The following is a 25,787-nucleotide window of genomic DNA, read 5'->3' on the forward strand; positions in this document are numbered from 1 at the left end:
TCGGTTTCTCTCGCTGCGCGCTGCGCTCATCCCGCTGATGCTGCCGCTCAAGTGTTGCATGCTGAAGAGTCCCGACGCTCTGTGAGGGAGTAGTGGCCCCGATAGGATGAAGGCTCGATCTGCGGCTGGAAACGAGGGGAAATGAAGATGAAGATAAGAGTGGTAATTATGAATGAGACTGTGATGGTCTTTTGTTGGGGGATTTGGTGTTTTTGCTGCTCAGAAGTCAGTTACCGGCTGATCTGTGTCATTATATAGTCTACCGTGACCTAATTGCACTTTGTGGTATTTTATTGTCATCTTTTGCAGTTGCTTAAATGTATGCTATTACTAGAATTCTTATAATAAGGCTATAGGAGTTGCTTTTTGTGTTGGGGGTGAAGTAATTATGAATCATCCTAATGCTATTATTTTTTTTTAAACATGTTGACAGAGCATGTTGAGTCCATTTAAGTGGCACAGCTGACATTTTTATTTGCAGCCTTGTACGAGGAAAGAACAGCTGTTATTGTTGTGTTGCCGCTGCTTTGAACGCTGACATTTAATTAGCTGTGGATTGTCGACCAAGAAATTTGAAGCTGATGTTCACCAAATCAAGAGCTGTGTTGCATAAACCACCTTAAGTTTCAAACTCAAGTTTGTCCCTTGAGCAAAACATTTTCCTAAGCTGAGGGATTCACTGTAGTTACTGTCGTAATACAGCACATGTGCACTCAGTCACCATGGTTACCCTTCAGTCATATTAGGGTTGAAAATTTTAGGCTATATGATTAGTCATTAATAATTAATAAGATATAAAGCAAATATCTGTGGCAGCACATTATCATACACTAATTAATGAAGCACAAACAATTTAAATGGACAGAATAACAATACAATAAGAATCTCTAAATGGCTGCTTTATTCAACAAAAACATAGTCAAATGGGACAAAATTGCTGCCATTTATAGACTAACACGGCAGATTAAACCAAATCATTAGAAAATCACAAAGCATACATTTTCGGTAAATAGATTTTTAATTGATTAATTTCTGTGGTTAAACTGTGATTAATCAAATGATTAATTATTCACATCCATTACTAGACAGCACTATCACCAGTTGTTAGCTAGGAAACACACTTAGTTAGCTTGAGATGGCAAGCATCTCCAAAATAAACAACAAAATGAAAACAAAAAGGAAAGGAAAGCCAAACTGGAGAAATGAGAGATGAGAAATGTTGTTCAAAGTAGACATCAGACTTCTGCTGTGAAACAAACCACAGATGAAGTAATGAAGAAACATAAAAATATTACTGTCATAGCAAGAAAGCAAGAAATAGCAAGAAAGGAGATTGGAGAACATAGACAGGAGTCAGCAAAAACAGCTGAGTGTCAATAAAACAATACAGCGTTAATATATGAGACAGAGTTATGTAAACGTTTGGCTTGTTAGCTACAAAAGTTGGTGGTGCTAACATCACATTTCTTTCTTTCCATATTCCACAAGATGTGGAAATAAATGTGCTTTGGCATCTACTGCTCCTCTTTAATCACCGCAAATCCAGTCATTGTCTTATGCTCCCCAAATCATTTCAATTTTAAGGGACTAATATGGATCCCTTACAGTTCTCTGAGGAAAATGCTTATGTAGGACTTACTAGCAGCACATAAGGCAATACTTAAGTAGCTGAAGTCAAACACTTGGAGATTAAAGATTTTTTTTCCATCACAACATCCTAAAGAAATCCTTAGGGTTATTTTATGATTTTTTTTTCCTATAAGGCATCCTCAAGGGACACCTTAGGGTTTTATACAACTGAATACTGGCTCCATGTGATTTTATGGTCTTATTTTAAATTCACGTCTCTCATGTGTCTCTGCAGTGCCAAGGGGTTAGTGGCATCATCATCGTCACCATGGTTACCAGTTTTATGTTGGTGTACAACAGCAGCTCTGGTGACAGATCGTCTTCCTCATCGGCATCATCATCATCATCGTCGTCCCACCGTTTAGATGGACCTGTTCCATCCACGAAAAAGCCAGAGAGACCACAGAGAGTCCAAACATCAACACTTGAGGGGTACACAGGTGTCATTGATCACAAGGTAAATATGCACCATCTGTGCACGCTGCTTGTGTAGATTCATAAACAATGATGAGGTTCCAACTGGTTATTCCTTTGAAACATGAAAATAGTTCACGTCCAAATTATTGTATAAAGTCTCTTTTTTGTAAAAGGTGTACTGTTGATTTATATTAAAAAGGCCTGTGCCATTGTATCTGGATGCCAGTTTGTCTTCTTTGAAAAGTAAGAACCAAAATCTCCACAAGTTCAAAGAAATAAATGAGACAGGAATACAGTGCAGGCTGCTGCTAGGCTCAAACATTCCCTCACCACCATGGAGACATAGGTTAAACCTCAGCTTGGTTGTGTGTTTCAACAAAAACAGTGGGAGTGTTTTCAGTGAGGGGTTGGGTTGTTGTCAGTGCATTAGGTGCCTGTGTGCGGAGGTGAGTGGGATTTTGGGGAAGAGCATTACTGGCAGGTTTTGGAAGAAAAACATGGAGGTCAACATGTGGAGATACGAGTGACAGCAGCATGAGGGGACTTTGTTGCACTAAACTGCACAAAAAAGATCCAGTGCATATGATGCACAGACAGAATAAGTCAGAAATGGAATATAATATTCATAATATGTTTTCATTAGTGTATGATCACCTGAAAATAAGCATTGTTGTATTTTTATTACCTTACAATGAGCTGTTGATATACCATGTTGTACCATCATGTTTCAACAGTAGCCCAGAATGGACAAACCAAACAATAACTTTAGATACGAATTATCATGTTTAGCCCGGGGTTTGCAGCCACGGTAGGTTCTCCTACACAATCGGAAGGAGAAATTGAGACAACATGTTATCGTATGTATGTTATCCTTTGAAATTTCTCTTCTGGTCCAGAGCTTCTGTTTTTGTTTGCCTGTTTCTCATTTATTAGAGTGTGAATAAGTGAGTAAGTGTTTTTTCAGGAGGGGTACATGTTTCTAACGGTTAATAAGTTCATGGAGTCCAACTCCAGAGTGTTTATTTTCGTGGCAGTGAGTTTTTGTTTTAGAATAGCGGGCTTAGCTTTACATCGACAGACTATTGACAGTTATAAACAGCTGGTCAGTTGTAATGTTGCGCTTGTCTTGCGCTCGTAGTAGTAGCAGGTTCAGTCTACAACCTGCAGGGAACATGCCTGAGCTTCAAGTCTGGGGAGGAGGGGGTGAGGGGAAGGAACTCGTTTCAACCACATATAAAATAGAGATTCAACCTATTTGATATACTGTCTGTGGCTCCAACTCACTACTTTGACTGCTGTACTTATTTGTGAACCCTAAGGTCTTACATATTACTCCTATAATATTGTCTGGGATCAGCAATGAAGAAATTTTACTTGATTTACTGATTCAGTCACTACATTACACACAGTTGCAATCCTTTAATATGATAGCAGTGCCATTACTTTCTTGCCATTCTGCTGCAAGAAGTTTGAAATCGCTCAGTGCATTTGGACATATTTCTGACATATTTCTGACATATGTGTCGAGCACTTAGCCCTTGAAAATAACACTGATTGCTGTGGTACTTATATGTACTACAAACTGCACCTAATCTGTATTCTGCTGTCATCCAAGTAAAGCAGAGAGACTGGCATGTAAATGTAGAGTTCAGGTATGCACTGAAAATTGCTTTTTGAAGCTACTGGTACTGGCCTGGTCTCAGAAAACTCCTCTTCTGTGTGTTTGAATTGTGCATGACATGGTGTCCTCTGATGTCCAGGTTCTTCATGTTTTTACATTTCATTTTTATGTTTGCCAGGTCGTGTGCTGTATTTTTTTTGCAGCAATAACAGTAAAATCGTGTAAATGTGGTAATTGAAATGTAGCAATTTCTGTTAATGAGGAAAAGCTTGAGAACATAACTGGAGTTTATTACAGCTTTATTGTCCCCTGTAAGGCTATAATAATGTCAATTAATCTCCTAAACACTGAACTCAAAGCAGAATTTGCTGTGGTAGCACCATCTTTAAATTCTCTCTGTAGTTTACTCCATTTCTTGATTCATAATTAATGTGCCCACCATGAAATATTTAGCGACAAAAGCACTTAAAACAGGATGGATTTCCTCTAGAAGACACTGCTGCTGTAATCCTTTGGTCATATAAGCACCACAGTGAGTGTTATTGTAATGCAGAGGCCTATCATTCAGACCCAGCACAGTGTTACAGACAGCTCATTCAGATAGATAGATGATTCAGACAGTATCGTGTCTCCCCTCAGTGAGAAAGATACGCAGTGAAGCACAGAGTGGAAAGGACATTGCTCTGCTCGGGCAGCGCTGGACAGGAGAGGATTTGGAGGTTGAAAAAGTGTTGGTTACAGTTCATCTTTCAGTGATTAATGATCGGTGACATGAGAGTTTGAGAGTGACGTTTGGTTCGGAGAGAGGTTTGATCCAACTAAGGCTTCCTGAACTCTGTTTTTTTGACTCTGATTCTAAGTTCAGGGCTCCTCTGAGATGTTGTAACTCTCATCAGATCTCTTTAAAATCAATGAAGCAGAGACATTCATCCACAGATTTCAGAGGAATGAGAGGCAGTTGCTTTAGTTTGGATTTTTTTTCAGCGCAGTCACTGTATTATTCAGTTTTTCCTGGCTGTCCACCTCCTCCTGGCTGACAGCTGATTCATGATGGATCCACACTGTGAGATTTCATATTGCTTAGTGTCACTCTGCCCCCTTCTCCCATGGGGACTTCCAGCTCTGCTGCTGCTACTGCACCCTCAGACAGAGCCGGGAGATGACTAACCAGAGAGAACAGACCTGCTGTAGGAGCGGTGGAGTGGGTGGTTCAGTCTGTCTTGCTTTCTTCAGGGTCATCTGAGGTCTGCTGCTACTGCTGCTGGAGAGAATCTTAGCTTTGACAAACACACACACACATGCACACACACACACACACACACACACACACACACACACACACACACACACACACACACACACACACATGCACACGCTTTTACTGATGTCATTTTTGGGGACATTGCATTGCACTTTCATTCAAGAGACTTAAAGGTATAATATATAACATTTTCGACTATCTTGTATATGTTGTTAAGTTGTATTTCAAGCAATGGTCAAACATACAGAATCTGTCATATATTCAAGGTAACAGTACCATTCTTGCCAGCCTTTGCTAGCTTGTTGCTAGCTGCTATGACTTCTTGGAAAAAACAGATATGTCGGATACGTCTAAACGTAACATGAATATAATTTTAATATTACCTTGTCTGTAGCATCAGGTAGATTTTCAACTGCTATGGTGGTTATTTGAAAATGATAACTACTCCCATGATTTTATGCTACTTTACGTTATCAAATTACGTCTTTTGTTATTGTTTTAATATAAGAGAGACCCCTAGCAGCAGAATTGACATATTGTGCATTTAAGGTTAATTTATGATGACCATTAGCTACGCACAAATATAGAGAGAGTCTTCTGTCCGTATTCTGCATTCATTTTGTTCATATTTGTGCATGTTTTCTGAAAGCCTACAGATACAGACAAAACGGAGAAGTACCTCCAGTACTTTAGGGGCAGTGTAGCAACGTAGCCAATAGTTCAAGCGAGACACAACCAGAGAACACAACAAAGAAGTTTTAAAAATCCCAACGTCAATTAGTTAGTGAAAAGAATTCTCTGTCCACATTTGGCGATGTATTTACTGGCTGCACAGTCAACTGTGTCTACAACGCTGCCTCCGCTTTTGCCTCTTTCTCAAGAAGTACATAATTACAGCCTCCTTCAGCTTTGCCATGTTCGTTGTTGTCAGACTCTTCTTTTTCTTCATGGGGTAACAAGCAGTGCCCTCTAGAAGATGTATTACTTAACATCCATGCCAACATAAAGGATGCATGGAAGTATGTAGGCACTGACAGTTACATCATTTGAAATGGATGTATCTATTTCTGTATATAAAGGGGGCATAAATGAGCCTATCCCCAGTGATTTGGGGACATGGCTTTTGTCCCCAGTCGCACCAGCTGCCCCCAATTAACTGGTCTTGAGTCTGAAAAGTGTCCCTGAAAATAACATAAGTCATACCCCCCCACCCACACGCACAGCAGTGGTGAATGCATGCAAAAAAAACAAAAAACATGCAGATGCCCAGATATGCCGTTAAAATTTTATTCCCTCATCAGAGCCAGCGATGCTTGAAAATGTGAGGGAAGCTCTATCTAATGTGCCTTTTTATATCACTGTATTAACTTATGTGCATATCTTGTTGAATGGGCTGTGATTTCACTGAGGTGGGCTGTGGTCTGTGGCTGCTTCACTCATTTCTGTCTCACCTAAGAGGGCGCAAAACATCCAGCACACATAAATCACTAAGACCGCACTGCCTCATGTGGGGTTAAAGGCTCGACATTTGGCTTCTCCTTCAATCTTTTCTGTGCTTAATGGCAACGTGAAAACAGCAAATGCTGTGCTGAAACCCACAAATCTATGTACTTTGAGATCACACTGCACTGAAGTTAGAGCACTGCATTTATGTGGGAAATCTTGGGTAGGTGTCTCACTGTTCATTATGTCTCTCGCTGTCTGCCTTCTGCAGTGTCTGCAGGTTTTCGTGAGATGTCCTCCCCTAGTATGTATTTCTTTTCTTTGACAAGCTACAGTAATTAGAGCTGCAGAGTTGAATAGACTCTTCAAACACACACATCTACACACACACATTGCAGTTGGAACACCTAAATAGGCAGTTGCTCTATTGTCCTGCTTTGCTCCTCATTTTCTCGTCTTCTCTGATGTTTTGCCGATCCCAGTTAAAGGGATGCTGACCTTTGAAGAACTGTCAGCAGAATCAATCTACATTGGCCTTTATGCACTCTAATCACCCAGCCTGCATGAGAGCATGGATGTGGATTGTGTGCCTGTAGCAGTTTATGATGTACCTACTTATTATGGGCAGTACCTTTCTGTGCTCTGACAGCCTTTAATGCAGTCAGCCTTGGAGAAGCAGCGGCCATTAGAAAGTCAGTTATGCATCCTCTCTAAGCTGGCTCTTCTTTAATGTGCAATTACCTTAAGGCCCCATTTACATCTGATATTAACATGAATACTAGTATAAAAGGAATAGTTGATGTGGGGTTGTATGAAGTATTTATTGATAGTCAGTGTATTATCTGCAATTGATCAGCACACCCCAGTTTGGAGAGACAGAAAGGAGTATCAACATGGAAGCCAAGCAACTTTGTTACGTTGCTGTCAGACAGTGTTTTCTGAAGGGAGAATGCTGTTATATAAGCCAAATATCATTCTCTCCACAGCAACCAAACTCCATATGCAAAAACATTGATTTTACCTCGCAGAACATGGAAGATGTTGGTTTACTGCTACTTTGATCGGTTAGTTTGTTTTATTGTGTGTTTTAACAGTTAAGTCTGGATTCACTGAAGTCACATAGCGACATAAACAAACTAACAGATCGAAGCAGTGGTAGAGCAGCAACTCCTGTGTTTTGTGAGGTAAAATTACTGATTTCTCCTATAGATTTTGGTTCTGTGCTTCTGTGGTGGTGCCCCTGGGGCCATGCTGACCAGCATCTACTACACTGTACGTAACACACCGACTACTGAGAAGTACCTCATGCAACCACACAACAAATGATCCAACCAATCCCTTTGAATGCGATTGTGCATTGAGATCAGATCCCATGTGCTGCTAACGAGGCTACGTCTCCTGACATGCAGCCATCCCCCGCGCTCCGTCTCAGGTTGACTGGATGAAGAAGAAGAAAACAAGTGCCCTGATTATCTCGCCTTCATTCCCTCAAAGGGAGAACAGAGCAAGTTTTGGATTGAATGTGTGCCACCACGGGGAGCTTAATGAGATGTCAGCTGTCAGGAGGAATTTGGTGTAATTAATTGGTGTCTGAAAGAAGAAAATGGCACTGATCATTAAACCCCCACACCACACAACAGGTGCCACTTACATAATCCACCTCTGCTGTAGTCGAGCCATTAACCTAATTCTGTGCACTTTAAAAGGTATACTGTTACTGATATGTTATGATAATGATCAAATCATTTGTGCCCCTGCAAGTAAATGCAGCTGAGCCTTCATGTTTCTGTTTATATCAGATGATATGTAACTTTAAAGATGAGGTTGGTGATATTCTATGTTTTTCTCAGTGACTATGTTTAAATACACAAAATATTTAATTTATTGCCCTTATTATGAAGAAGACAATATTCTAATACTAATATTCTTGTTTACATGCATACTCCAATTAACATATTGATGTATGTTCTACAGCATATCTAAACCTGTTGATATCCTAGTCTCTCATAATGTTTAAAGGTAGGTGTGTTTTACCTCCCGATCAGAAATGAGAGTTTTTTCTTTTGTGCATGCATCTCTAGCCCACTGTTGGCTAGTTGGTTTGTTTACAATGCTGACTGTAAACAGGCAAGAGGCTGAGTGTCACAAACTGCATATTCTGTCCAAAGAATTCTCCCAACACCTGAATAATATTTACATAGTCTACACGTCTTAATCAGAGAAAGCTACATTGGGAATAAGGACTAATTAAGAATTTCCGAAGGGAATATGCTATTTACATTTACATTGTCATATTTGGAATAATAGTGGATAATTGCTGTGCAGAAAAGACCAACCCTAACAATCACTTGACTCTACTAAAAAGTATTTTCTGTGTAGCCAAAGCCTAATATAGGTTACTCCTCCATGTCAGAGATCTCCATTGATGCCAAAAAAGCAATTAAAACATGAATGAGCCACGCCAGCTGATCATTCTACACAATGCTTTAGATTCCACCAGCAGAGCCTTGGTGCGTCCCAGAAGCGGCTCTCCACTCCACTCCGCTCCGCCTCAAATATGTACCGAGTCTATCTTTGGCGGATGCCGCGTCAATTAGCACAGAGCAGATCTAATGGGCAAGAAGTCAGACACAGAAAAGGCTGGGAGAATCTGGTGAATTTTCTAAATTAAAGACTCACAATCATGAAGACAGACAGAAAAGAAACTATTCGACCATGTAGCCTGCTTATCCATGCCGGAAGCACAAAGAGCAAAGGAAGAGGACCCAATCAACAAAATCTGAGCAAGTAAACATAATCAGGCGCTCCACTGCTGAAATGCTTCTGTGTAAAGGTCCTGTGTTTGACTCATTCATCCATAACAACCTCCTCCCTATGTGGAATTTGTAGATCTTTATACTACATCACATGAAGGCATAGAGTACTATCCAATCACAGCAAAGTAGAACGGGACAACGCAAACACTCTTGGGGAAAAAAAAATAATACCCACATGCCATGGATACTGCTTTTCCTGTTCCACTTTGAGTCATTTTTGAAGGCATTTTTGAGTAGCAACCGTAACTAGTGAGCCACAGGCCTGTCAAGCTTGGCATTTCTTTAAGTGTTGAAGCGGCGTGCGTGGGGCTGTAAGAGGAGCTGTGTCTCATAGGTCTGGACAGTGAAAAAATGTGAAACACTAGAGCACATGTGTTAAGAATGCATTCAACTTTGTCTTTATTTAACACATACTATGAGCATTAACATGTCTGGCTGACTGACGCTAGCTTACTAGCTACAATAATGTTACCTCCAGCCAAACTTGTTAGATACCACTGCGTTTGCATGTGAGCTGGTGCAGAGTCAACGACTCGGCGATGCATGTCTCTGGCTTGGTATATTAGGTCTAAGCTGTGTTTGCTTTGCTCTTATCCTGGCTCTCTTTCTGAGGTGATTGTGGTCTGGCTGGTCTGGATGGGTGACTGTCCCAAGGTCTGCTGCATTAATTGAGTTCCTGTGCTTCCTTTTCCCTCTTTAATGACTGTGTTTCTGTTCTCTATCATAAATGTGCATGCTTCATATTTCCGACCAATGTTTGCTGAGAGCTTTAGCCTCGTCAATCAAAGACCTCATGTTTCAACACTTATTCCCAGTTTCAATGTTGAATCTGCCATCGTTGTCACTGTTAATGGCCTATGTGCAATGGAAAGCTTGACAGGTGTAGCAACAATAACTGAGGAGGGCGGGGCTTGGCAAAGTGTCCGTTTTGACACTCAGCAACTATAGTGCAATGTATGGTAATAATAGGGAGTGATTTCAGACAAAGTCATGTTCTTTTCACGGGATCAGCTTTATCCTGGTTAACAGTAACAATAGTGCCTTTCTTATTCTTTACTAATGACTCTCCTCTGACCTCTAAAGCCCTGCCAAGCCCTTTTTCATGTAGGTTTGTACTCTTTACCCTTGTTAAACTGAAAAGGGTGTGGGCAGAGGCTGGCGGATTTGAGGCTCTGGTGTAATATTAGAGGCTGACTGATGGGGTTTGCTCTGAAAGCAATTATGATCTTGGGTTCCCCTGGGAAGTATATAAACAGGATCATACTGATGAGTCTGGAGCCAATGTGTGGGCGATAATTGACTGCTTCTTCTTCTGCTGCTGCTGTGCTGAACACACACTAACATTATTGGATTTTTCAAGTTATATACAAAAGAAGTATCCTGACATTGCACAGTATGTCTGCGTTATGAAACACAACCCCCCAACCAAATCTCCATGTTTTCTTTTTTCCTTGTTTGCCAAATAGCTAATAATTAGGCCACAAAACACTTTCAATTATGAAATTAAAATATGTTTTAGATGCTATGTCCTAAAACCAGGTGTCACTTCTCAAAAAGTTATGATGCACAGGTGAAAAAATGAGATTTGAGTCGGAGCTGGTTCATGAGAGATCCAGTTCAGGATTTAATATACAATTGAAATCTTCCTCCTGCTACAAGAGACTTAGTAATGGGGAAAAAGCTACAAGTAATATATTTATCATCCCAGTCGGGAGCATAAATACTTGACAGTGTCACAGGTATGTTGAAGAGCTTTCCAGAGGCAATGACATATCTGTTATTCGAATCAGAAACAATTTAGTCAGCTTCAAAGAGGACATCTTCATGAATAAGCATAGCTCTGCCTCTGGCCTATGAATCACAGTTTCCATTTATTTTATGTACCGTTGTAATATCTTTATTACAAAGATGGGTTTGCAGCAGAAATGCTGATTCTCCCTTTCAAATCATAGAAAAGCCATGATATAAATAAATAAGGCTCTCCTGTTGGTTGCTCTATTAATTAATTGAAAAGATGGACATACATGAAGCCAGAATAATGAGATACTTCAGGATGATGATACTTACTGGGTAACTATGTTACACTCTGTTGCATCTTACTGCAGCTTCATTTATTGTGCTGTAATTGGTCTTAGTTGGTCTTATTGGTTATTGGTCTTATTATTGGTCTTATTAGTTGTGCTGGAGGTTTTTCCCCTTTTTTCTGATTATTACATGATGTCTTTAATATAGCAGTTTAACATAATGTAACATTAAAGTTATATACTTAAGCCAATCTAATCAATCAATCAATCAAAGAGAGAGCTACAGTATGTCAAAATGTTGTTGTTGCATAATGATAAATAACTCTCTTTGTATCTTTATAAAACTGTGTCCTTTATTTTTGGAGTCATTGGGTAAAATAACCTGTAAGGGTAGTGTAATTCAAGTGGTCCAAGAGAAAACTAGACTTTGCTTCACCTCTTGGCTCTGTTTTCAGGCTTAATAAGGTTCTGTTTTCAGGCCCATGATAGGAAACTTAGGCCAATCACAGGTCAGCAGTTGACTTTTGAGTCTCATTTCCAAAGTGTCTGAATTTAACAACTTGGTAATGAGACTCAACAATCAACCATCTTTCTCCAGAATCACTTACTGCTCCTTTAATAGTCTGTTTCTGCTCTAGCCTTTTTTTAAAAAAAAAATCGTCTTGTTCTATTTCACTGTCATTTTCAAAGTTACTGTTGAGTGTACTGCCTCAGTCAAAATTATATAATGCTCCTTTCAAGCTCTGGATTTTGCAGCACCTTGCCGGGTAAGTGCAGGAGACTGGGATGTAGGACGGTTACAACATCTTTATTGTGCAATCAGTGTCTTTGTCATCTACGTTAAATGAGGGTCTTAGCAACTGCAAGCACAGATTCTATATTTAACTTGCACTTCAAGCACCCGTTACTGTTTATTCCAAGAGATGTCATACAAACTTACCCTAACTGTACTGTATGTATGTACAGTATGTAATTTGCCTATCTTGAGAACCAATCTACTGTAAACTTGGCAGATATATTGCTGGAGATTTGTGGAAGTGTAGTGTCAAATTTAATGCAATTTCAACAAGCAGCACACTCAGTATTATTGGTGGCGTTCTGTAAGCTCCGCAAATTGGACATGTCGAATGTGAACACCTGAAAGAATGAAAGCACTGGAGCTTTCTGACAAGACGACAGCAGCATCACGTTTACTGTTTGTCTCCAGCCAAGCATGATATATCAGGATTATTAACACACAGGATGTGTTTCGTTTAGAAATCAATTCTAATTGATTTTCACGTTTCTTCATAGCTCCCTTGTTAAAAGTAATTTCTGCACTGCTGCTTGTTATGGTAATGTAGCGTTACATCTAATATCATTATTTGGTCGTTTTAAATTGTTTTCCATGTATGAGAGATAACTAACATTACAGACATAAATTGATTTGTTTAGTTTCCTTGCCCAGCACTGACGTGAAAATACATTTACCAGTGATTCTCTAACTGCGTATTAGTGCAGTGATGAAATAAATGACTGATTTAAATTTTAAGTTTGAAGTTCTCTAGTAAAAAATACTGATATTCCAGTTCAGGGAAAGGATTTCTATGTACACCGATCAGGCATAATATTATGACGACTGACAGGTGAAGTGAATAACACTGATTATCTCTTCATCGTGGCATCTGTTAGTGGGCGGGCAATATTAGGCAGCAAGTGAACATTTTGTCCTCAAAGTTGATGTGTTAGAAGCAGGAAAAATGGGCAAGCGTAAGGATTTGAGTTCAGTTCAGTTCACTGAATACCCTCATGGAGCTGAACCTTTTTTGCCTGTTTGGATCATTTTTGTCCAGGAGAATGTATTGCTTACGAGGTTATGCATTATTGATCAAGGCAGACAGCCCTCTGTCCTCATGATAAAGTGCAGACTGAGTGTGTGTGTGGGAGTCAGCAAGTGTTCAAGTGCTTGGTTCACAAATTAAAGGACCGCTATGTTAATTCAAGGTTGATTGAGGGTGAAAATCTACCTGTAATATGCAGTACAATTACACACATTCATCCATTCATTCATTCAGTTCAGTTCGTGGGTTGCATCTTGAGCTGCCTGCCATCTGAAATATTCTCTGTCTGATTCTGAAAGCCCCTCTCAATGTGATACGTGGTCTGTAAGTGGCTATTTCCCGGCATTATCAAGCTGTCAGAAGCTTGGGGAACTGGCACTGGAGCTTCAACATCGCTGTCAAGGACACTTTTATTATTTCACAGGCACTTCAAACCACACCAGCCATGCAACCTTCAATTGCCTTTTACAAGTTTAACACATTCCCCGACTTTTGGAATGATTAAAAGTTGCTGTGGAGTAATTGTTTGGACAGTGCTGAGGGGAAAATGCACTCTATCTGTTGTATGTAGAAGAAGAAACAGCTAAAAGGACTGTGAGTTTTCCCAGCGAAGGCAGAGAGGAGGGTGTGTTTGTGCAGTGAAGCGTGTAATTCGCTCCAGCCCTACCTGTTATTGAGGGAAGGGGTCTGCACAAACACACTCCAGCAGGACATGGTTTGTTTTGGGCGATGTTTTGGGGAATAGAAATACAGTTCCTCAATGCATAGAGCCTGTGATTGAGTGTGTGTTTGTGTGTGTGTGTGTGTGGGTGTGTGTGTCGAGGGGATTACAACTGGTTTAGGATCTCTACACCCTGGGAAATAAGGGTTGAAAATGTGTTCCTCCAAAAGGTTCTACCCAGAACCATTTGCTACAGAAGAATCCTTTTTTTGAAGAAAGCATTTGTCATGGGTTCTTTGGAAGACTGAAGACATTAAAAACCATTATTATGGAAAATGAAGAACCCTTTTGTCAAGGGTTCTTTGTATCATAATATGAAAGAGTTCTTGGCAAAACCCCCTGGTGGGTCTAGATGAGACTCTTGGAATATAAAAGGGTTCTTGGTAGAACCTCTTGGATGGCTTTTTGTTTGCTCCCTTAACAGGTGGAAAAATTCTGATGAAGGTTCTAGGTGGAACTATAACACCATAGAGGGGTTTTCAAAAACAGGGATGTCAAACTCAGTTTCATCCCAGGCCACATCAGCATTATGGTTGCCCCCAAAAAGGAAGGGTGTAAATTTAAGACAATATAAATATACCTGTTATCATATAACCTAATTGCCTCTGCACTTGATTATTTCTGGTTTTGTTAGTAACTTCATAATTAATAACTAGCTATGAAAGTGGAACTGTAGGAAAAACAATGGCTGGGAGACAACTATACAACAATAATACAGTTTATTTAGCATAGTCATAAAGGTAAAATAACAGCAGGGTTTGTTTCAGTTTGGGTAGCCTACGAACAGATTCAAATCCAAAATGTATATTTGCTTACAAATTAAATGACGGCACATTGCTAGGCCGCTACTCATTTAGCTACAGTTCTGATTTTGGGGCTCTTTCTACAATAGACAGGTAGTGTCTAGATGCCTTCAGTACACACATAACAAAATCATATTTGCTTTCAGACATGAAGGAGTCATGTCAATGAAAGCTGATGTAAACCAAACATTTCCTGGTTTTGCTGCTTCATAGTAAAAGCTTTTGAGTAACACAATAATGTAACCTTTTGTTGTGAAGAATTCATAGGAAGGTTAGTGTTTATCTAACATTTTACAGCTGCTCGATTCAAGCTAAGCTGCTCAGTTTGAAACACACGTTGTAGCAAGTATCCCTGTTGTAGTGGAAATGCAAATACCTGCTGTGCTGGGCTGATGTGCCGAGTCAAACAGAGTCGAGGAAAAAGCACCTACATTTCTAAGAGTGTAGACACCTTTTAGTCTGTTGCAGACTCTTGCCAGTGAAACGTGATTGTGTTACATATCTGCGGCCACATCGAGCTCTGAAAGATTTAAAGATGTCGATGGACACACACGCACCCACCCATACACACATATACAGATGCAGAACCACACATACACACACACTAGGCAATCATTCAGTGTGGGGTCACTGAGATAGTGGAAGAGTATTATAAATATAGCAGTGGGAGCAGCACAGCCTGTGGCGCTGGTAATATCACCTGTATGCTCTAACACACACACACACACACAGATGAACACACACATTCCCACCTCAGAACCTGATGGAGTGTGAAGCTCAGAGCACAGTTCAGAATGCCAATGTAGCTCCCTATTAAGGTTGGGAATAATTCATGTGAAGAGTCTCTGGGTTTTCGCTGTCGGATCATTCAATCCGAGCTCGCCTTTTTTAACTTTGAAAACCCAGTTGAACACAACAGCGTGAATGCCTGGTCAATATAATGCAAACCAGTGCAACAGCACTGCAATACATGCTTAAACAGAATATAATAGATGAGAAACCCTTTATTGTCCTTGTGCAGAATGCATCAAAATTTGGGGCACCACTCCAAATCAGTGCAATAAAAAACACAATAAAAATGCACAAAGAAACACAAAGGAACAAAAAACAACCACAGTGAGGACTGACATCTAACTAACACTAGGGCTAACATCCACAGCCAAATAATAGGTAACAAAAAAATAGATTAATTAGTAAAATACAGTTAAGTAAAACAGAATACTAGAATAAAGCTAGAAAACTAGTAAAATTAACAAGTAAATACAATGCAATCGGTGAAATAGGTGTATTATTGCAGTAGTGTGGACATAGACAGTGGAAGAAGAGTTTCCACAGAGGGTGTGAAGCATAAAATGATGCATAAAATGTTTTCAGAAACAGAATGAAGTGACTGTTAAGCTGTAGAACAAGAAAGATTGGATTTGAACAACTCTGCAAGATTTTTATACGTTCTTTCTTCTTTGTGAACATTGTATTAACATTATATGGCTAGGTTTAGGGAAAAAGCACCTGGTTACATTTAGGGAAAGTTAATGGGGGATAAAATTTGGGTTAAAATATTCACTCTTGTGAGATCTTTCAACGGTCTAGGGGTCTCTTCTAGGCACAACCAAGAGGCCCCCGTTTTGTTTCGGGTTTCCAACAGAACCCACCAAAGCTCAGATCACGCTGTCAAAGGAAGGACTGCTGGTCAAATATGGGTCAATAGTCTAAAGTGCATTGCTTAAAATATTTTTGTAAACATATTGTAGTGTACTATTTGGTTGTAATATGTGAAAGACTAAGCAGGTCGCCTTTATTTCCTGCTGCCAAAGCCAAGCCTCGCCCAATTCCCAGTACCTGTCATCAGGTTGGCTTTGTCCACTAATATCCTGTCTGTGTGTATGGATGAAATCATGCACTAGAATAAAGACAGTTTTTGTACTAGTACTACCTTTCCAAAGCTGTCATACATGAATGATCTTCTGACTAAACTGGATTTTGTATAAGAGAGCATGTGCAGACCACTGCTGTACATGCATTCCTTGTTTTATACAAAAAAAGAACACTGCTCTGAGGCAGTGTTTGACTGAATAAATGTACAGGCTTATGTGTATTCATGATTTCCCTAGAAAATAAGTTCTTTACAGCCTCTGCTCTACTGTCAACCATGATAATCTGTAGTGGATTTGAATAATAGGTTACCTGACAGAACAGCCCATTACCAGTCTAGCTGCTCCATTCAGTGCCAGTTACACTTTATCCAGGTCCTATTCAGTTATCGTTGTGTCTGTGCCTGATGAAAAACCACAGTAACCTGTGAATATAAATCTAAAGGCCTCAAATTAAATTCCACAGTTTTGGCTACAATATCAGAGATGCTTTATATCAAGCTTGAGGGAAGTGTCCTTTTCGTTGCTCTGGTGTTTCCATTTGCTGCTGTACTCGCTGTGCTGAACTCTTTCAGAGTTGCAGTTTTTTCCTCTTGGCAAGGAGATTTTAAGGTCAAACCAAGGATCTCTGCAAGTAAGAATTAAGCTTCATTGCCATAGGTTGCAGATTCATCCCTTTTTCCTGTTGCTACTTTCTTTTTGCTACTTTTTAGTCCCACTAGCACAGTGGCCCTGTGGATGGCGATGGCAGAATTTCTGACTTTTGACAGCACCATGAGGTTGACATTTGTGTTTTTTAATGAAATATCTTAAGAAATATTCAATGGCCTTATATAAAGTGTTGCACAAACATTCATATTCCCCTACAGATGAGTCATAACTTTAGTGGTCCCTTTACTTTTCCTTTTCAATCAGCAGATCATATTTTTATTTATTTGCAGAACTAATGGAATTCTCATCAGAATTAGCTGTTCTTTGTGTATAATGCAGTTTAGAATATATGAAAAGTGAAAATGAACATGGTAAACATAATACCTGCCAAATATGTTAGCAGGTAAGCACCTTTTACAGAAAATGTCATGTCACCTTTTTTGTGGCCACGTGTGGCTGGAAATTACATGAAAATGATGGAGGGAAAAAAAAATTTAAAGAGCTGTCTTAAAGTGTGTTTTGTGCTTTACTGCTTAAACATTGTATTTATGTGTAAATTTTATTCAGATTTCATAACTTTGACAACATGTAGTTGCTACGTTTGCAGTGCCTTCTAAGCATATATGGACTAGGCACTTTCTGAAGCATATACTTTTAAAAATAAATGACCTACGTCTCTGTAGTGTTCATCCAAGTCATGCATGGGTCCAGTTTCGCAAACCCGCCCTCACCTGCACCCACAAATCTGAGTACCAGAACCGACCTGTTGCCCGCAGTTATAAGTCACATCCAGACCTGCCGGTAGCTGTTAAGTCCCATGACTCAACCTGCACCCATGATGAAACACACATACACGGCGACTCACTTGTATTGTCCACAATTTGGTTTCCTCCGCTGCTAATTTTTGCCTTTATGTTATCAAATTTAGCTACCAGATAGCGTACATTGCAGTCAGATCAGACAGTGACCTACCAATATTTGGTAGGAAGTGGGGTCAAATGTCGTGTTGTAGACTTTCACAATAAAATCATGGCAGCTGATCAGACTTGATACTTTTACTTGATTTAAATATCAAAATTCTGCACAGTCATTTCATTTCTGATTTATCCAGAAAAAAGAAAGCAAACAAATTATTTCATTGTAGGTGTTATATTGTTATTCTCAACTGCTGCCTGCCCACATTTTGCCCGACCAGCTGCAGAACTCTAGTGCTCATTCCAGATGGAATGCAAAAATGCAAAAAGCATAGTTAACTGTTATTAAGTCCATAGTTACATGCTAATAAATGCATAATAAACTATGTATTAATCTTAATAAATAAAACATCCAAAAGCTTAGAAATGATTAACAATGACACAAAGTAATAGATGTCTTTGTAATGCTTTTATAAACATGGAACTCATAAAGCTTTTATTAATATTCTTAAGCAAGTTATACACTGTTAACAAGTTTCTTATAAGTGCTTAGATATGTTTTTTTCAATCTAACAATGAACTTGCAGTCTTCTTAACACATAATAATTCTCTAAGTGTCATAAAGGACATATAAGGGCTTTAACTAATGTTTATTACAGGAACCTGTTATAAAGCATTACCTGATCTTTATCTTTTCACCTCTCCAGCCTCTGAAGATGCACTGCAGGACTTGTGCTCTGGTGACCAGCTCTGGCCAGCTAACAGGGAGCAGGAGAGGTGCAGAAATCGACCGCTCCGAGTGTGTAATCCGCATGAATGACGCTCCCAGCATAGGCTACCAGCAGGATGTTGGCCAGCGCACGAGTCTGCGTGTCATAGCTCACTCCAGCCTGCAGAGGGTGCTGCGGAACCGGCAGCAGCTGCTCAACGCCAGCCAAGACACAGTGTTCATCTTCTGGGGACCCAGCAGCTGCATGAGACGGGATGGAAAAGGCCACGTTTACAACAACCTCAGGCTGTTAAACCAGCTGCTGCCCAAACTTAAAGTCTACATCATCTCCCGGATCAAAATGCTGAAGTTTGATGAGCTATTTAAAAAGGAAACAGGGATTGATAGGTAAATTCTCTCATGAATGATTCATGAGGTTTGATTTGGTGTGACCTGACTTAGACACACAGGAAGTCTGAGCATGTGAGGAGAAATATAAAAAACAATAGAGGGGCAAACAAAAACACTGTTTTCAGCTCACAAAAGAATAAGTTCTAAGAGCACCAAACAGTTGGAGCATTATTAATAGGATTTAGATTAAAAGTTGTCTGTTATGTCTGCAGGGATTGTAGAGAATTTGATTAATGCTAAGTTCACAGTTGTCCCACTAATGCCAGGCTTAGGAAGAGTATTGCAAAGTATTTTCTCATGTACTATGCTACCATTTAGGAAGACGTGTACAGAAGTGGCTCAGCATCAGAGAGAAACACATTTTACTTCAGTGTCATTACGATTCTTATCATTACAAACAGAAAATAATATGGTGAGTAAGCATAAATCCATATTTTGGAGTGGAAATGAACAAATCATTTGCTGAAAGTGAAATTTAAATGTAGTACTTAAAATAAAACAGATAAAACAGAGAATACAGAGTAAGTAGCATTAGTATCTGAACTACTTTCATGATGAGGAGTGGATGAATGTCGAATCCTAACAGACTCTGCCTGCCCTCATCTTGCTGCTCTGCTTGGCAGCATCAGGATCTTTAAGTAAAGAGAAAACCACAGCTGCCAAACTATTCTCACTTTAGTGGAAAATTAGCTCTGGTGCACAGCCTCTCGTGAATCAGTTTTTTTTTTTTTTATTAGAGTAAGGAACTGTTTTCAAAATATCATTTAATAATTCTGTCTAGATTTTTGTGGTCTTTGTGCAGACACACCACTTACACAAAGACAGCAAGACAGCCCATTTCATGAGTAGTTAATTAGAAATGTAATATATTTACTGTATAATGACGACCTGCAGGACTATTTTACTACTTCTTAAAGGTATAGTCCACATTATTTGAAGTGAGTTTGTATGAGGTACTTATCTATAGTCAGTGTATTACCTGCTGTAGTTGGCGTTTGACATCCAGCAGACAGGAGTACCAGTGTAGAAAGCTAAGCAGGTTCAACAACAAAAATCTATATTAATTTAATTGTAATCCTTATTTAGAATATTTTCCCTGCTTTACCTTGCCTCAGACAGCCTCTTCTGTTAAGTTAAAAATCACTCTCTCTCACTCCTCCTGGCAAAATCAGTAATTTAACCTCACAGAATACGAGAGCTGCTGATTTCCCGCTACCTCGCTCTGGTAGTTAGTAAGTGTTGTTGTATGACTTTGGTGAATCTGAACCCAAGTCACACAATAACACAAACTAATGAACAGATTGAGGCAGTGGTAGACCAACATCTGATGTGGTCTGTGAAGTAAAATTACTGATTTTGATAATGGAGTCTGGTTGATTCAGAAAAAGCAATATTTGGCTTATCTAACAACAGTTTGCCTAAACTGGAGGTGCGCTGATCGCCATCGACTGTAGGTCATACACTGACTATCGATAAGTACCTCATACAGCCACACTTCAAATAATCCAAACTATCCCCTAAGCACTCTGGCACACAGGAGGTTTTCATTTTACATTTTCAGAGGCAGATTCTGTGCTTAGTGTTGACAGAACAAATTTCATCAACACAACTATAAAGGAAATTGGCAAACCAGACAGGATTTTGATAGTCCACCCTCAGCTACAGACAAATTTGCTTCCTTTCATACTCTAGTTATAGAGGTGCAGGTGTTCTGCCTTTAACACATGATAGTTACCTGCCTCTTTTCATACGAGGCTGCAGAAAAATGGCTGAATCTGAGCCTACGAAATAAGACCTGAATAGATAAAGATTTTACATCAATCCAGCCATTCATGCGCTCATTTGCATGTGAACAGTAAAGCAACAGGCAGATAAGAGGATGTTGCATTTGAATGGGGAATCCAATTATTTCAGCCTTCATGCAAGCATAGTCAACATCAGAATTAATGTCTTACTCATGGATATTTCCTTTATTGTTGTGTACAAGCCACAGAGACAATGACAGTTTTTCTTTAATCTGTCATTTGCCTTCATCTGTTTGGATCGCTGAAAAGATGATTGATCAGGTAAAATAGAATTATGGGCTCACAGCTTTAATCTCATTTGGTCTCTTTGAATGAGCCAGAACTCCCAAAACACTACATCAGTAGGGATTTACTAAAAAGCGGTGACCTTGTCTTTCAGGAAGAGTTCCAACTCCTGGCTGAGTACCGGCTGGTTCACCATGGCCATCACCCTGGAGCTGTGTGACAGGATCAACGTGTTTGGCATGGTGCCACCTGATTTCTGCAGGTAGAATAATACCATTTTTTTCATGCGAGAATTTAGGTGCTCATTAGCAGTTTTAATCAAAATTTCCACACAAGAAGGAAGACACAGACTTTTGCATTTGCTTAACATGCCAGTCTGTTGTTTTGGCTTATTGTGGCTTATTTACTCATCCAGTAGCTGAGGTTGAAAATTATCACCATCAGCTTTTTAAATCCTCCACTGTGTTCGCTAGCTACCTTGTGCTGAACAGGTAGTGTAAAGTGCATTTACCTGAGCCTTTTTTTGTCGATAGTAACACTCATGTGAGCTGTGATACTGAAGTAAGTAATGAACAGTAGAGCTGTAAAACCAAAACAATGAGCTTAAAGACACTGGTGATTCTGGTGATAAATCTTTGTGGGTTCATCACTACAACTGACACTTTTCAAATACACATAGCCTTTGATTCATTGGTAATTAAAAACAAAATCTTATAGCAACTTTGGGCAATTCGTCTTGCAGCCAGGTAAAAGAAAAACACAACATCAAAAAAATTCTAAAATTCATTTAAAAAAACATGTATTATAGATGTAAAATGTGTGAAAGCAAGGCAGTTTTGTGTTGTCTTATTTGGGCTTCAAGAGGAGTCCAGTCATGTGCATGTTCTTAAGAAGTCCCACATTTAGACTGTAAGTGAAAGCTTAGACTTCATGAGTTGTGATGTATGTTAATGTCTTTAAAAGTGTTGAAGTCTATGAAATCTTATTTTTATTATTAGTCATTTTAATTAAGTTTGACAGTTTAAAAAAGAAACAAGGCAGAAGTCCACTTTGATATGAGGCAAAGGGCCGTAGACAGGAGACTGACCACTGCAGAGGACTTACTGCCTCAGTACGTGGGGTGAATGCTTTGCCAGCTGAGCTACCAGGCCACCATAATATGTAACATTTCTGCAAAATGTCCCCCAAAAAAACACAGATATATTTCATATATTTTGTTGTTGTGTTATTACATTTTCCCAAATGTTTCCACCAATGTTCAATAAATCTGTAATTTTATTCCAGGTGCATTTTGTTTGGTTGCCTGCAAATGGCTTCATGTCTCTAGTTGCTTCAACTTCAGGGGAAACACAGATGGATCAGAGAGTGAGGAAAGAAGTTGGCAAACGTGACTTAACATAACATGAATAAAACTTAAACATACTACCTCATCTGTGAACATGATTTCTGCCTGAGTCATATCAGCATATCAACAATTCCCACGATCCCACATTACTTCATGACATCATTAAACTATGTCTTTTGTTATTGTTTTGATTGAGACCCCATATCAGCAGAAATTACATAGGGTGCGTTCAAATACCCATACTACCATATAATTTAGTATACCAGAAAAAGATTCATGCTGCGTCCAAAATCACATACTATGCATTATTTACCAAAAATGTATACTATCCTTCAACATAATTTTGTGCAAATAAAAAGCAGTATGTATCTTCTCGTTTTGTTTTGCGTGTATCACATCACTTCCTGAGAGTGTCCTTGCTGGTTGAAGATATGTAAGCATAGTAACTACTGCCAACAGTAAACTTATTTTAAAAATATATTACGCCTAAATGAAAACTTACTCACATTTAAATTGATGCATTATTGACAATACACGAACCTGCCTTGGTTTCTGTTCACCTTTGTTTGTTATGTTGTATTGTTGTATATGTTGCATTGCATTGTGGGATATTTATCGTGGCATTGTGTCTTGCATATTGTGTGTTTCATACTAAGGTATCAGACATACTAAAGAATCTGACATAGCCCACTAAATGCCATTATACTATGGAATTTCGGATACAGCATTAGTATGTTCCAATACATAGTATATCATACATATGCTGGCTGGCTGATGCAGTAGTTACATCCTGGTATACTGTCAAACATACCAGGATGTACTACTGCATCCAGTCGCATTTTGCAGCGTGCAAGCCAGCATGCTTTTCTGGCTATTCTGACCCACAATCCTCGGCACAGCTGAATGTACTTCACACAGATGGAGCCACTGAGAGAGCACAGACAGGTGTTATTAGCTGTTTTCCAAATTACAAACCTTTTCTTTTTGCTTTCAGTTTTTACACTACAGTCTGCACAGATGTATGAGCACACAGTGTCATGATGAAGTCATTCCAATTGTTAGCATACTGCTTGCAACAGTGTGTACTTTGTAAGGGCAGCAGCAGCATGTACTAAAAATAATACAATAATAGTTTGTTACCTCAAACAAATATTACACAAAATCTTCTGTTACCGCTCCACTTTGTGATTTACTACGTGGTGCCAGCAACATGTGTGTTTATCCATAAAAATCTTGTCTAGTACGTCTTTAATGATGTCTTCAAACTTGTAATGACAATATAACATTTTATTCCCTGTGGTGACAACTTGTCAAGTGCCTTTTATTGCCAAGCAGAAAGGCTGGTGAGCGACTGTGATTTTGGTACCGGAGGAAATGTTCATCTTGACATTTTACAAAAAAATATATATATATATATTTCACTGAAAAGGTGCGAAGTACAGCTGTTTAATATGCCTATGTAACATTCAGGTTCAATAGAAATAGAAGAATAATTTAGCTAATGTTTTTTCTCACATGAATCTGCAAGGGCACCAAGGACAGTATGACATGTTTGGATATTTGTAGAGAAATTCAGTCCAGATTGAAGTGACTCTCATGTGGCTGAGTCTTCCACTGAGCACGGCGTGACCGCGAGTATCAGAGGAATAAGATGGTGTATAATGAACACATCTGTGAGCCCAGATTCTTCTGATCTTTCTGTTTTTCTTTCTTGTCTTTGTTGCCGTCTCCATTTTCTTCCCCACTGTGACTCTCTCCTCTCCCCCACCCTCAATCTCTTAATTATCACTCTATTTCCTCATCCCTCCCTCACACTTTGGCTTTCATGCTTTTTCATGCTTTGCCACTCTCTCTTCTCCTTTCTCTTCTCTCCCGTGTAGATCCTCCACCCATCCCTCCCTGCCGTATCATTACTACGAGCCCTCTGGGCCCGACGAGTGCTCCATGTATCTCTCCCACGAGAGGAGCCGACGAGGAAGCCACCACCGCTTCATCACGGAGAAGAGGGTGTTTGCCAACTGGGCTCGAACCCTCAATGTCCACTTTTACCAGCCAGACTGGAAGCCCGCTGCTGCTGCTGCTGTCACCACCAGCACGAACGGCTCACACACTCCAGCTCCAGCTGGATCCTGAGATTTACTCCAGAGACGATCAGCAGAAGTGAAGAATATGTGTGTGGACAGTTTCCAGCGTGCAGCCTCCCTCTTCGGCTGATATGAACGCATGAGACAGCAGTAGGACCGAACATGCAACTGTTGTGCTGTTAGCCTACTGCCTAAGCAGCTTGGCAGAATGGGATCATTGCATAATAGCAGCACAAAGCCTCAACAATGTTTTGGAAGTGTAACTATAATAGGATGAATTTCATACTGGAATCAAAGCCATGGAGCTTGGCTCAAGTGTGTTTTTTTTAACTATGTCTAGAGCTGCTTTAATAACACTCGAGCTGTCAGAGGAGATAGGCAATGAGACAGTGCAGTGCTGCAATAACTGCAGTATGATTGATTCATTTTCATAAAACTGAGTACAGATTCATTGAGGACACCGACTGAGGTCACGTCCTCATTATTTCTGGGAATGTGTATTGATACTTCACACACAAATTAAACATACTGTGTTTTCAAAGCTGATTGTGATATTTTTAGAGTCACTATCTTTTTTCTAACTTATTTTTATTTTATGATTTCTCAGATCCCCTTATACAACAGAAATATGCCCACATACATTGACATTTCCTTTACAAGTGGTTACAAACAGTCTTATATATAAGAATAACAACAATGCAACAAGAAAATATGTATAGAAATAGATTAAAAAATTTAAAATAATAATAATATCACTGAGAGTAATCAACCTAAATAATACAGTCATATAAAACTAAAACTAAACATGGCTTATAAATAAATTCACTTTACATAGACATACACATTAAGTATCAGACCCAGTGTTGTCCCATTATCTCCTGTACTGGTCTATAAATGGTCTGTCTCCGTCTGTCTATAAAAAGTCCCCTCTGTAGTCTTAGCATATGTGTATTTTTTCCATTGTATAGTTTATGTCTATGTCTATTGTAGTGAGTTGGAATGTAGGGTTTTCTAAATTGTTTGATTTTTACGGTGTTGATGGGTAGCCATGGTCTCTCCACATCCCCTCAAACATCTACTTGAGTGTCACCTTTAAAAAAAAAAAAAAAAAAACATCAAAAACATCATTCATGAAATCAACAATACAGACAACAACACGAACAGTGTGGCACTTATCCCCATATTTAGGGTATAACTGCTTTATTAGATATATTATT

General features: G+C 39.3%; 1 protein-coding gene across 1 annotated transcript; it reads left to right on the top strand.

The window, feature by feature from the left end:
- Positions 1-14: 14 nt before the first annotated feature.
- On the top strand, positions 15-25,111 carry st6galnac5b (ST6 (alpha-N-acetyl-neuraminyl-2,3-beta-galactosyl-1,3)-N-acetylgalactosaminide alpha-2,6-sialyltransferase 5b). Its single transcript, XM_084722206.1, has 5 exons — positions 15-162; positions 1,865-2,086; positions 18,699-19,108; positions 21,296-21,403; positions 24,367-25,111. Exons 1-5 carry the CDS (start codon positions 142-144, stop codon positions 24,617-24,619), a joined length of 1,014 nt encoding a protein of 337 aa, XP_084578332.1. The 5' UTR covers positions 15-141; the 3' UTR covers positions 24,620-25,111.
- The last annotated feature ends 676 nt before the right edge of the window (positions 25,112-25,787 follow it).

Source organism: Lutjanus erythropterus, chromosome 7, assembly GCF_056507025.1.
Source record: "Lutjanus erythropterus isolate fLutEry1 chromosome 7, fLutEry1.hap2, whole genome shotgun sequence".
In the NCBI taxonomy this organism is placed as follows: Eukaryota; Metazoa; Chordata; class Actinopteri; order Lutjaniformes; family Lutjanidae; genus Lutjanus; species Lutjanus erythropterus.

Bases quoted from the DNA above. Each gene is read 5' to 3' on its own strand.
- st6galnac5b (XM_084722206.1), top strand. From the start codon at position 142: ATGAAGATGAAGATAAGAGTG. The intron at 163-1,864 runs GTAATTATGAAT...GTGTCTCTGCAG, and splicing joins TGAAGATGAAGATAAGAGTG to TGCCAAGGGGTTAGTGGCAT. The intron at 19,109-21,295 runs GTAAATTCTCTC...CTTGTCTTTCAG, and splicing joins AAGGAAACAGGGATTGATAG to GAAGAGTTCCAACTCCTGGC.